Source organism: Apium graveolens, chromosome 6, assembly GCF_009905375.1.
Source record: "Apium graveolens cultivar Ventura chromosome 6, ASM990537v1, whole genome shotgun sequence".
NCBI classification, from domain to species: Eukaryota; Viridiplantae; Streptophyta; class Magnoliopsida; order Apiales; family Apiaceae; genus Apium; species Apium graveolens.
Genome location: NC_133652.1, coordinates 262,815,543 through 262,828,662, shown reverse-complemented (window position 1 = coordinate 262,828,662; position 13,120 = coordinate 262,815,543). Strand labels below are relative to the sequence as shown.

Below are 13,120 nucleotides of genomic sequence, written 5' to 3'. Positions count from 1 at the left end.
AAAGAAGGACCACATAAGCCAACCAGGCTCTCTGTTGTAGTTTCCGATCAGCCAGCAAAGATCGTACCAAAGGAGAAAAGTGAGTATACAGCTGAAGATATCTCATCTATTGCCAAGGATGCAAAGGTAAGATATTTGCTGCATAGTGCCATTGATAATGTCATGTCAACCAGGGTAATTAACTGCAAGAATGCAAATGAGATATGGGATGCCTTGGAGACAAGATGCCAGAGAACTGATGCAATTAAGAAGAACAGGAGGACTATACTCACTCAAGAGTATGAGCACTTTGACTCAAAACCTGACGAGTCATTAACTGGTTTATATGACAGATTTGTCAAACTCTTGAATGATCTGTCACTGGTGGATAAGGAATATGATCTTGAAGATTGAAATCTTAAATTCCTTTTAGCTCTTCCTGAAAGTTGAGATTTGAAGGCAACCACTATAAGAGACAACTATGCTCTTGATGAAACTACTCTTGATGAAATTTATGGTATGCTCAAAACTCATGAACTTGAGATGGATCAAAGAAGCAAGAGACATGGGAGAAAGTCAAGAACAGTTGCTCTTAAGGCTGAGGAGGAATCTCCCAAAGTGTCTGCCTCAAAGAAAGGCAAAGGAAAGGCTCTCATCATAAAGTCTGATACTGAGTCATCAATTTCTGATAATGATGAGGATTGAGAAACTGAAAGTCTATCTGAGATGGATGCTGATGAAGAGATGATGGGATTGTGTGCTCTTGTGGTGAAGGGTATCACAAAGATAGCCTACAGGAAATTCAGAAGGGGAAAGAAGTTTTCCAGGAAAAGTGGAAGTTCTGATAAGAAGGGATTCAGAAAATCTGAAGGCAAAGCAAGAAAGTCTGACAGAGGAGATTACTCAAATGTTAAATGCTACAATTTTGGTGAGAAAGGCCACATATCTCCTGATTGCAAGAAAGGAAAAGGTGACAAAGGCAAGGCACTTGTCACAAAGAAGAAAAGCTGGACAGACACTTCAGATTCTGAAGATGAGGTGAACTATGCCTTGATGACAAATGCTGATAGCAGTTCTGATGCTGTTGAGTTAAAGGTACCTCAAACAACTTATGCTTTTCATACTGATGATATTACTGAGTTGAGATCTTATCTTAAAACTATATTCATTAGCTATAGAGATCAGACTTTAACATGTGATAGGTTAACTTCTGAAAATCTGGCTTTTAAGAAAAGGAATGACTATTTTGAAAATGAGTTAGTTATGTTCCATCAAACTCAGAAAGAAAGAGATGATGCTTTTTATGTTAGAGATGAAGTGTTAAAATTGAATCAATCTCTAAAAACTGAGTTAGAAAAGGAAAAAGAGATTATCAGGACTTGGACTAACTCTGGCAGAACAACTCAGAATTTGCTAAGTAGTGGAAACTGGAAAGAGGGCTTAGGTTATGGAGATGATAAAAGTGAAATAGGAACTGAACAAATTAAGCCAATTACTGTTAAACAGACTGTCAAGCCAAGGGTAAATCCTGTTAAGTTTGTTGCTAAAACTGTAAAGTCTGATTCTGAAAAGATGAAAGATACTGAGACAGAAGTTAAGGCAAAGTCAACTTCTGACAAATTAAAACAGGATAAGCCAACTGAAGTCAACATAGGCTTAATGACAAAAAGGCAGCTTAAGCATAAGCTAAAAGAGATTAAGAATGTAAACAAGGTAAAGCCACCTATGAAAAATAGGAATGGAAAGGAAGGTGTGAATAAAAACAATAATTATAAGCCTGTTCCTAATGCTCCTAGAAAGAAATGCTATAATTGTGGAAACTCTAACCATCTTGCTTCTTTTTGCAGGAAGAATAAGGATATAAACTCTTTACCTCCTAAATCAGGAGTTAAGAGTCAGTCTATTAGGTTTAAACCACAAAATCCTTGTTTTCATTGTGGTAGTTTATGGCATTCCATTTATACTTGTAAGGAATATCATAGTTTGTACTATGATTATTATCAAATAAAACCTTCTTTAAAGAAAGTTATATTATTCCTTCTAGTGTAAGTTATGATGCAAAGTCTGATACTGTAAATTCTGATAAACAACATGTTAGCATAAATTCTGAAATTAAATCCGCTGCAAATGCTAACAAAATCCAAGCAAGTATGAGTCCTTAAAACTAATCATTAGTGTTTTTTTTTATTGCAGGGCAACAGGAAAAATATCCTAGTTCTGGACAGTGGATGTTCAGGACATATGACTGGAAATAAAGCCCTGCTATCAGACTTTGTGGAGAAAGCTGGCCCATGAGTTTCTTATGGAGATGGCAACATGGGAAAAATTCTGGGATATGGCAATATCAATCTTGGGAATGTCATCATTGAAAAAGTAGCTCTAGTCTCAGGACTTAAACACAATTTGCTGAGTGTTAGTCAAATCTGTGACAGAGGTTATCATGTGGATTTTTTTGAAGAACACTGTGAAGTTGTAAGCAAATCTACTGGCAAAGTTGTTCTGAAGGGATACAGGCATGATAACATTTATGAAGCCAAGCTTTCAACAAGTCTTGATGATTCTGCAATCTGTCTGTTAAGTAGAGCATCAATTGAAGAAAGCTGGGATTGGCACAAGAAACTCTCTCATTTAAATTTTTATAATATAAATGAATTAGTCAAGAAAGATCTTGTGAGAGAACTGCCAAAATCAGTATTTGCTCCTGATGGCCTTTTTGATTCAGGTCAAAAGGCAAAACAAAGAAAATCTTCATTCAAGAGCAAGACTGAATCTTCAATTCTTGAGCCTTATCACCTACTATATGTTGATCTATTTGGTCCAATGAATGTCATGTCTATTGCAAAGAAGAAATATGCTATGGTCATAGTAGATGAGTTTACCAGATACACATGGGTGTATTTCTTGCACACAAAAAGTGAAACTGCATCTATCTTGATTGATCATGTCAAACAACTGGATAAATTGGTCAAAGACTCTGTGAAAATCATAAGAAGTGATAATGACACTGAGTTCAAGAATTTGATCATGGAAGAGTTCTACAAAGACCATGGAATAAAGCAGAAATTCTCTGCTCCTGGAACTCCACAGCAAAATGGAATTGTTGAAAGAAAGAATAGAACTCTTATTGAAGCTGCACGAACTATGTTTGATGAAGCAAAGTTGGTCTGTCGAGTTTCCTTCTTGTAAGTACCGTTAGGCTTTCGTAATGAAGTTAGCTTATCCAAAAAAATAGGGAGTAATAATTAAAATACGAATTAAAAGTATTAAGTATTAACAAGACTTTATTTTAATAAGAATTTTAATTCACAAAATAAGTAATTATTATATAAAATTTAGATAATAGTTATAGATATTTTTCTTATTATAAATAATAACAGGATGTCATAAACTAAATTAGTCCAAAAAAATATTTAAATTAAATTTCATAAACTAAATTAGTCCACAAAAATATTTAAATTAAATTTCATGATTTTATAAACTTGATTATTGAGTAATAGACGAAATAATTTAATTATATTAGATTTATAGATAATGAGATAACAGTTTTTTGAGAGTAAATATGTTTAACGAGATTTGGGTGCTTTAAAATTATTTTTTTTTATTAAGAATGCATTTTCAAAATTCTATATTTATTCATAATTTCAAAAGGATCAAGACAAATCGAAAATAAAAAAATTATAAAATTATTTTAAAAATAATTTTAACATTTTTTAAAAGCAGGTTTGTATCAAAATAAATTAAAAAAAATTATTAAACCGCTGTGAAACGCGCCTTAGTATACTATTTATAATTATATTATAATTGATTTTAGGGTCGCGCTGCAATCAGAAAATCTTATAATGAGAATCCCGAGAACTAGTGATTACTAGTTGAAACTAATGATTTATTTTATTTTTTTTAAAAAAGTTAAAATTTTGAATTAGATAAATTGGTAATTTTGTGCCAAACAAAAATTTTAAATTTTATAAAATCACCAATTTTAACTATCAAAATCACTAGTTCTCACAATTCTAAGTTCTCATTTGAGTAAAAACATATATATATATATATTGAGTTAAATTAAATTTATATTAAGTATAAATTAATACTAAGAAGTAATTATTAAAATATTAATAAAAAAATATTAGTTAAGCATTCATAAGACCTATATATCACACGGGTTTTAAGCTAATACTCCTTCCGTCCCACTCATTTTTTACGTATTTATAGATCATAATTACATAAAAGTAGAGGAAGCGGAACCAAGTCAAGATGATACGGATTTATTTTTATTTTTTTTATAAAAATTTGAACATTATATTTTTATTTATAAAAAAAATCTTAGACAACTACATTTTATAAAAGTCTCAACATATATGACGAGCCTCCGTTTTAATTGGATAGAACGAAGAGCGTATATATTAATATTAGAAAATTTACAGATGAATAACATAATTTTAATTATTTTGATTTTAAGAATATAGTAAAATTGAGTAGATATAAATTCATAAGAATATTTAATTTTATTTTTAATTAAAAGACATGAGAGAAATTATACAGGGAAAAACCAATGGAAACAAGTATAATGGAAAATAAAGGAGTAAATTGCTCCACAATTAGCGCAGATGACACAGGAAAATGGGTAGGCATGAAATCGAACTTACAAGAAATGCAACTTTCCTTGCATTTTATATTTTTATTACATACACATATCCCCCTTACCTTCATTTTATTACTACTGTCACGAAATAAATACTAATGAGTCATGAAATCCGTGTAATATAATAGTCATCGTCATCATCACTCTAGAGAGAGAAAACTGGTTCGCAGAATACCAAGTGTGTGTATAAATTTCTAAAGAGAGAAAGCTTCGCCTCCTCGTTTTCTCCGTTTAAAATTCAACCCTTTGTTTGCTTTCTTTTGGTAATTCATCTTTTTCCCTGCTATAATTTATTAAATTTATTATCTTTTTTTTTGTTTATTGTTTGATGTTATGTTTGTTTTGTGGTTTAATTTGCAGACAGTTGCTAGGCTTTTGGTTTATTGTGGTTAAGTGTAATAAAGTTTGAAGCTTTAATATTTTTAGTTGATATAAAGTAGTGATTTTTAGGGGTTTTGGGGGCATTGTGAAATTGGAAATATTATTATTTGAGATTTTAGGTGAATTGGAGTAACAATGGGTGATAATGAGAAAGGAAATATTGACATGATGCATAGGGCTGTAGGGACATTGGGGAAACAGGCTTTTTCGAGTTCGAATAATCAGCTTGATTTGTCTCAGTTTAATACGGCACAGCTTAGTGCTCAAATGAGACAGTTTTCACCTAGTTATAGTGTTGAAAGTGGTAAGAGGGTTGGTATTCCGCCGTCTCACCCACAAATGCCACCTGTTTCGCCATACTCGCTGAGCCCGGGAACCCGGACTGGTAATTTACAAGTGGGGTCACAGAATTTTGGTACTGCTTCTGGGCCGTCTCATGCTCGGTCTTTGTCACAACCGTCTTTCTTTTCGCTTGATTCTTTGCCTCCGTTAAGCCCTGTTCCTTATAAGGATTCCCCTCCCGTTAATAATTCTGGTGGTTTAAATGCTGATTTACCAATAGAGGATAAGGGTGCAAATTCAAACCCTTTATTACCTCCTTCGCCTTTTGCTAGGGGTAATCCATTGCGGGTTGGGGAGAGTCTGCCTCCTCGTAAAGCACACAGGCGGTCCAGCAGTGATATTCCTTTTGGGTACTCCACTATCATGCAGTCATCACCTCCTTTAATCCCGTTACGTGGCCCGGGTGGTTCAGAATGGTCAGTAGCGGCAAGAGATAGTGCAGGGCTGCAACCAGCGATGCTGGTTAAGAAAGAATCAAGTTGGGATAAAGGAAGTGAGGGCAATGCTGAAGGAGAAGTTGTGGACGACCTATTTTCTTCATATATGAATCTGGACAAACTTGAAATGCTAAACTCTTCTGGGCCTACTGATCAGAAGATATTTGAAAATCGTGAAGATTTGGATAGTAAGGGCAGTGGTACAAAGACGAATGGTGAGAGCAGCGATAATGAAGCTTCTAGTGGTAGTATAAGTAAAAGTGGTACCAGTATTCAGAGAGCAGGAATTTCTTCTTCTGCAGAGAGAAGAGAAGGCTTGAAGCGAAATGCAGTGGGAGATATTGCTCCAACTACGAGACACTATAGAAGTATTTCAATGGATAGTTTTATGGGGAAAATGAACTTTGGTAACGATTCACCTAAAATGCCCCCTTCCCCGGGAGCAGGCACTGGACAACTATCTCGAAGCAATTCAATTGATGAGAATTTATACACCTTTAGCTTGGAGTTTGGAAATGGTGAATTTACTGGAGCTGAACTCAAGAAAATCATGGCAAATGAAAAGCTTGCAGAAATCGCATCAAGTGACCCTAAGAGAGTGAAAAGGTATGTTTCATTTAATCCTTGTTACCTAATGACTTATTTTTAGGTGTATAATGTACAGTGCCTCAGAAATGGTTGATATGTACAGAATATTGGCTAATCGTCAGTCAGCTGCACGTTCTAAAGAAAGGAAGATTCGTTATATATCAGAATTGGAGCACAAGGTTCAAACGCTGCAGACTGAAGCAACTACATTGTCGGCCCAGCTTACGCTTCTGCAGGTAGGAATCTGCTATATTTTTATCTATTTTTTCACTAGCAAATACTCAGTGTTTCCAGTTTTTCTTGTTTCAGAGAGACTCTGCTGGACTCGCAAATCAAAATAATGAGTTGAAATTCCGCCTGCAATCAATGGAGCTGCAAGCACACCTTCGTGATGGTAAGATTTCACGAATTGCTAGTTGCACATGCAATAGCTTCTATGTATATATTGATGTTGCAGTGGAAATCAGTAATTTCTAAATAAGCATATATTTCTCAAAATGCCGTTTTTTATATTGTAACATTCTCTTTGTGTTTAGGTTATTGTTTAGGAAGAGTTTAGATAATAATATATCATTATGTTTAAAAGTACTTGAGTCCTTTCCATAGCATGGGCTCCACTTTCTCTTAATTTATTTCTGATTTCCTAGAGTTATTGAATATTTTTGTGCACATGCATGTGTCCAAAGTAGAGAACTATATACGTTTTAATCTAGGTAGGGGTGAAACATTTTGCTCCAGACCAATTGATTAAACTACTGGTGGTTGGATCAAAGTATAGCTTGTTTGTTATACATATAACTCTTAACTTGATCCTGATCAGAGAGTTTTCATGCTTCATGTAGGCTGCTTCCATGGAAAAAATGAAAAATTGCATCATCATTTTTAGACTGCACAATACATGTAAACAATAGTTTTGAAGCTATGTTTACAGTGCAAGTTGGTTTTATTGTTATTAAAATTTTATCCACTGACATCTATAAGAATATTGGAGAACTATGTAGCATTCACTTAACATCTATGGAGATACTGATATACAAGAATTAGCCTCGAACCTATATGTCACCTAAGCAGCAAAAACTGATAATTGTCTTTGATATTGTTGCCACAGCCTTAAATGAAGCTTTAACTTCGGAGGTTCAGCGGCTAAAAATTGCAGCAGCTGATCTGAGTGGAGAGTCCTGTAAATTCCAGCAGCTCTCTCTGAACTCACAGATTTTCCAGTTCCGCAACCAGCAGCAACCTAATCAACTCAGCGTACATCAGTCGCAACAGCAACAGCAACAATCACAGTTGCAACAGAATGGCTGCACAGATAGAAACCATGAATCTGCCGAATAGATTTATTAATCAATGAGGTGAAAGCTTTTGGTTCTCACATGGCTTTTGGTTCCTTGAATTTTCAATACTAAGTTCTTTGTTCTCTATACTTCCCAATTGCATTCATTCATTCATTTGGCGTCAATAACAAGACACACAAGTTCAATATCGTCAGTTGCAAGAGTCTTTCATGTTTATCCCCAACCTAGACGAGCATTAAGCATTACAGAAATTTTTAGATGCCCTATAATATTTTTTTTATAAACAGTGTAATCTTTGCCTCCGTCTAAGTAGCTTGCTAAATCTCTTAAGCCATGGAGTGTATTCTCTTGATCTCTTCAATTGTTTTTCCCCTTATCGATTCACTTTAATTGTTTCCCCCCTAAAATGATTCTCTTCCATTGGTTTTTCGTGTATATGTAGTTCTTCAATCCTCCTTCCATAATACTCAAAACCTTGTCTACTTCGAGTATCTTTGTCAAATGTATAAAGTCAGAAACCTATATTTTTGTGTGTTTTCAAAAGCTACCAGTAGTAAGAAATATCTGTTGATTGCATTAATGGATCAAAGAACTAAAATTATGTCGATAATCAGTGTTATTCCGCCCCTGCTTCTAGTCTGCAACTTATAGTATATGCATCTCTTCCCCTTTTGATAATTGTTCTGGCATGAAGATCTCATTTCAAATCAAAAAACACCACCGAGCCCAAAAACAAAATTTCCATTGTTAGGTCATAGGCAAACCCTCGCTCCAGACAACAAGAGTTTGGTCCAATTTTTTCACTCCATTTTGGATCACACCTTATGGTTGTTGTGTCCTCTCCTGCTGCTGCACAAAAATGTTTCACTAAAAATGACATAATTATGGGACCGCACATATAATTATCCAAAAACTCGACACATGAGTTCTCAAAAATGGAGATAAAATCAAACATGAATGAGTTGTAACTAAATATCATAATGAGGATGATTGGAGGAGATGAGTATTTTGGTGAAGATGTGGATAAATCAAGCAGAAACAATGCATGCAAGAGAGATTATATTGAATGTGTGCTTTCACGAGGAGTTTCACATGCTGCAGATTTTGTGCTACTTTTGTGATGGATTGACTATGATTTTTGTTATGAGGTGGAAGTAGTGGCTCTGAGTAAGGAAAGGGGCAAGATTCTGGAACAAGATATTATTGATAAACATCGTCGTGATCAGAGTAGGAATTCCATGGTAGACCAGTTGTTGTCGCTGCAGAAATAGAAACCTGATTACTATTCTGATACCATCATCAAGGGCTTTATGATCGCAAGTATCGCTTACCCAGCTCATTCTCTCATTTACATATCAGCTCATTCTCTCATTTACCTATCACAGACACACAGCTACTAATAACATGACCAATTACATGATCATCATGAATTTTTTTAACATATAATTAATTAGTCAATTATAAAGAAATACCTGTTGTCACCATATTGTAAGGCCAGGCCAATATGATACCAAACTATGTACTCCAGATAATGTACTGAAATAGCTAGTAACTAGTTAATCTTTTTGGCATTTATCTCAAACAGAATCGCTTCTCAAGTACATAACAAGATATAAGTTTTAAGCCAGAGAGATTTGAAAGTGGAGTATGAAGCATACAAGTTGATGCCATTCGAAATGGACAGAAGGTCTTGCCCTGGAGCTGGACTGGCCCAACGTGTAGTGGGCTTGGTTGGGATAAATATTTGTTTCGCTGCATTAGAATATTGTTTTTTCCTAGCTTCAATTTGTGCCAGGGTATCAATATGAGATTCCGATTGGGGAGAGGCGAAGGTGTCTGGCGAGTCTACATATTCAAATTTTTTGAGTAGTTCATAATTGACATGGGGATGGCTTGAGAAAGGATTCTGTCTTTTCGAGCTTTAGCTTCTTGTGTCATGGTTTAATGAAGAGTCACTGAAGGAGTCATCACAGTAAGCATATCTAGGGACGACACATTGTCTGATTCATGCATGCTTTAATGGTTGGGTCCTCTCCCGCGTAGATAACCTGCAAGATGCTGACGGATTAACTTAACAATAAAGAAATAAGTGGCATTGTCTCTATTCTTGTAGATTGATTAACATCATCCACTAGCTTATACACCATTGAATGTTCTTCTAGAACATCATCTCATAGCTTATTGTTGTTAGACATATCCTGTACTTAAATAAAATCTTGGATAAAATGTATCTCCTTCTCTTAGTAGTTAGCGGTACATATCCTCTCAATCTATAAATTCAGCCTCTGAAGGCCTAATGAACACAGGAAAATTCTCTCATCTTTCTTCGCTTCATGGTATCAGTGCAGGAAAATCAAAAGCCTGATATATATAAAAATTAATTCTCTTTCATCAACCATACTTTCACCATGTCAGATACTTCCGCTGAACATGGCGCTTTAACATTAACCAAGAAATCTGCTTTGGATCAAACCTCTCCATTCTACCTTCACCGATCTGACCATCCTGGTTTATCTATTTGTCCGGTAACCTTGAAAGGTGAAAATTATCAAGAATGGTGTACAACTATGAAAAACGCCTTCCGAGCCAAGTGTTGGGCTTTCTTGATGGACAAATTTCGAAACCTGCTGAAAAATCACCAGAGATAGATGATTGGTGGAGTGTCAATTCGATATTGATTGGTTGGATCATGCAATCAATTGAACCTTCCTTACGATCATCGATCACTTTGAGACAGTCCGTGAATTATGGGATGATCTGAATCAACGATTCTCAGTCGGTAATGGAAGGATCCTGCAACTTGGATCTGATATTTCTTCTTGTCGTCAAAATGGTCAGTCTATTGCTGCTTATATTATGGTAATTTAAAGAAATTGTGGTACGAACTTGCTACGTACGTACCACCAAAATCTTGCACTTTTGGGAAGTGCTCATGTGACCTCACAAGCCATATTACCAAAGAACGTGAAGAGGAGCATCTCCATCAATTTCTCTTAGGTCTCGATGATGATGTTTTTGGATCTCTTTTGCTCTAATGTTCCGGCACCTAATCGGGTATACTCTCTTGCTATTTCAAGAGGAACGTCATCAAACTCTTGTCAAGGATCGAGAGCCTAAATCTGATGCTATGGCATTTTCTGTTCAGCCACTACTCACTATGTCATAGATGACCTATAGCAACCCCTCCCTAAAAAATGTTACCTAATATGTTACCTTAGATAGAGCAGTTATGAGCTAATTTAACATTATGTTTTTATGTTACCTTAGCCAAAACCGTGGTGTTGTATACATTCTGGTCAAAATGTTATCTTAGAGTATTAAAACATAAATAAATATGTTGCTTTTAAGATTAATTATTAATTTAAATTCATATTCAAGAATTCAGGATGATATACAAATAGAATGAATAAAATCCGTGACGATATGCAAATTTTGTACATATTAAAACTTAAAAAAGTTAAAAGAGGAATTAATTAGCAAAAAAAAAGTTAAAATAAATATTTTAAACCTAATAAAATTTTAAAATAGAATTTTTATTAATAATAAAACATATAAATTGTCGTCCTCTTGATATGAGCACTGTTATATAAGTTTAAAAATAAAAGTATTAAAATATTTGGATATATATATATTTATAACAAATAAAATAAATAAGTATAATATTTAAATATTTGAAAATAGATTTATGGAATCTTAGAAATTTGATAAGGAGGTAAAATTTATGAAAATATTCAAACACAACGCCCAATTTTTTGGGTAAAAGGATGCCTATTTTCCGCCCACTAAAATCAACAGAGTCTCAATCTCATTAGTCTCTCACATTCTTTCGCTCTCTTCCCCCTCTGTGCTCTCTCAATCTCATTACTCTATTTCTCTCGATCTCTGTCTACTTTTTCTCTATCTACTCGCTATAACTTGGACTTTCTAATTAATAATTAGGTATTTATATTTGAACTTAGGGTTCAATTGATTTCAATATCAAATTAGGGCTCAATTGAATATCAATCGATTTCTAATTATTGGTTATTTTGTGTGTATGTGTGTTATTGTGCCGAACTGATTTTTTGTGTTTAATTGAAGCAGCCGAAGAAGATGCCGCAAACAAGAGACGATCCTAGTGCACTATTCTTTCATCACTGAAGCCAATCCGTTGGTCGACTGATTTTACCCGGTGAAGAACGAAGATTTAATTTATAGATCTCAAAGAGATTCCGCTGAAATCCAATCGATTTTCGGTTTCGAAAAACACAAGTATTGAAAGAATAACAAGTAACACGACAATACTAATGTGAATTTTGGTTTGGTGTTGTTTTTCGATGAATACGTTGCTCCGCTTACACCTTGTGACACTATCGGTGATTCTCTACTGCGGCGAGTTGTTTTATTGATGGATTCAAGGCCTATTTGTTATCTGATTTACTAAATTAGTTTTAGTGATTGTAAATTGTTGTTTTTATTACGACTTGATTGATCACTGATTTGATTCAGATGGATTTCGTGTTAGGTTTTCGGGATTGTTAATTCTATGGAAGGGTGATGTATGTGTTAGTTAAGGGTGATGGAGCAACACCGCTAAAGAAATCACCCATGTTGACAAGGTATAAATTAAGTCTTCTTGAAAGTTGTGTACATATTCGTTTGCTGTACTTTGTTTGTTTTCTATCAGAATCCTAATAGCTTTTATAACACAAACAAGATATATATGATGTAGGAGCTACCATTTACTATACATATTACAAAATTTTAAGGTACAGTTGCCTTCTCAATTTCTATTGTAAACCCTGTATTAGTTTGCTACATGTCTAGCCTCTTTCATTCAAGATACATTACAACAAATTATACCAGGGTTGGGCATAATGTAACAAGGTGTAATACTTCTGTGCAATTGATTCACCATCAAATTGAAATGTATTGTTAATTTATGGCTACCTAACTTGCAATATGTCAATACTCACTTATGTAACAATGTTTGCCTAAAGTGTAGAGAGTCGTGGTACACTTTTTTAATCACATCAGTATCTTAGTTGCAAAAGAAGGTTAGAGACTTGTGATCGTTGAAGTCTGCATCTTTATTTTGGCTTCCATCTTTATTGGACGTATAAGTAAAATGTTACAATAGAACTCATATTAAACTTAATTTTGTAAAAAACTTTGCAAATTAGGCGTCTTTCATACCTTGTTCTTGCTTCTTTCTCTCTTCTCACATATTCTTTTGAATTGTAAGTTTCACTGATATTTGATCTATAAATTGGCCATGCTTATTGCTGGTAGAATTTTGCTTGTTGTGGCGTTGAATTTGCTAATCAGGTACATCAGTTATTTGACTCATTTTTACTTTTTATGAATTTTGCAGAACTATTTCATATATGTATAATCTTCTCTCAAGGTATCCATCTATAGCCAATGCGATTGCATTTCCACCTCAGCTCTTAAGTCTTAAGTTTTAAGCATAATCC

The 13,120-nt window shown here is 34.4% G+C and overlaps 1 protein-coding gene across 3 annotated transcripts; it reads left to right on the top strand.

Annotated features, from left to right (window-relative positions):
* Window positions 1-4,615: 4,615 nt before the first annotated feature.
* LOC141667268 (bZIP transcription factor 29-like) lies at window positions 4,616-12,265 on the top strand. 3 transcript variants are annotated; one of them, XM_074473687.1, is made up of 6 exons: window positions 4,616-4,881; window positions 4,979-6,384; window positions 6,470-6,602; window positions 6,676-6,760; window positions 7,475-7,721; window positions 11,748-12,265. In XM_074473687.1, exons 2-5 carry the CDS (start codon window positions 5,135-5,137, stop codon window positions 7,702-7,704), a joined length of 1,698 nt encoding a protein of 565 aa, XP_074329788.1. In that variant the 5' UTR covers window positions 4,616-4,881; window positions 4,979-5,134; the 3' UTR covers window positions 7,705-7,721; window positions 11,748-12,265. The 3 variants fall into 3 exon arrangements, with proteins under 3 accessions (XP_074329788.1, XP_074329787.1, XP_074329786.1); XM_074473686.1 differs by lacking the exon at window positions 11,748-12,265 and having other exon boundaries at window positions 4,617-4,881; window positions 4,983-6,384; window positions 7,475-7,919; XM_074473685.1 differs by lacking the exon at window positions 11,748-12,265 and having other exon boundaries at window positions 4,617-4,881; window positions 7,475-7,919.
* Window positions 12,266-13,120: the final 855 nt, after the last annotated feature.

Coding starts and splice junctions, on each gene's coding strand:
- LOC141667268 (XM_074473687.1), top strand. CDS start 5,135: ATGGGTGATAATGAGAAAGGAAATATTGACATGATGCATAGGGCTGTA. Junction 6,385..6,469: donor GACCCTAAGAGAGTGAAAAG/GTATGTTTCATT, acceptor TGATATGTACAG/AATATTGGCTAATCGTCAGT. Junction 6,603..6,675: donor CCCAGCTTACGCTTCTGCAG/GTAGGAATCTGC, acceptor TTCTTGTTTCAG/AGAGACTCTGCTGGACTCGC.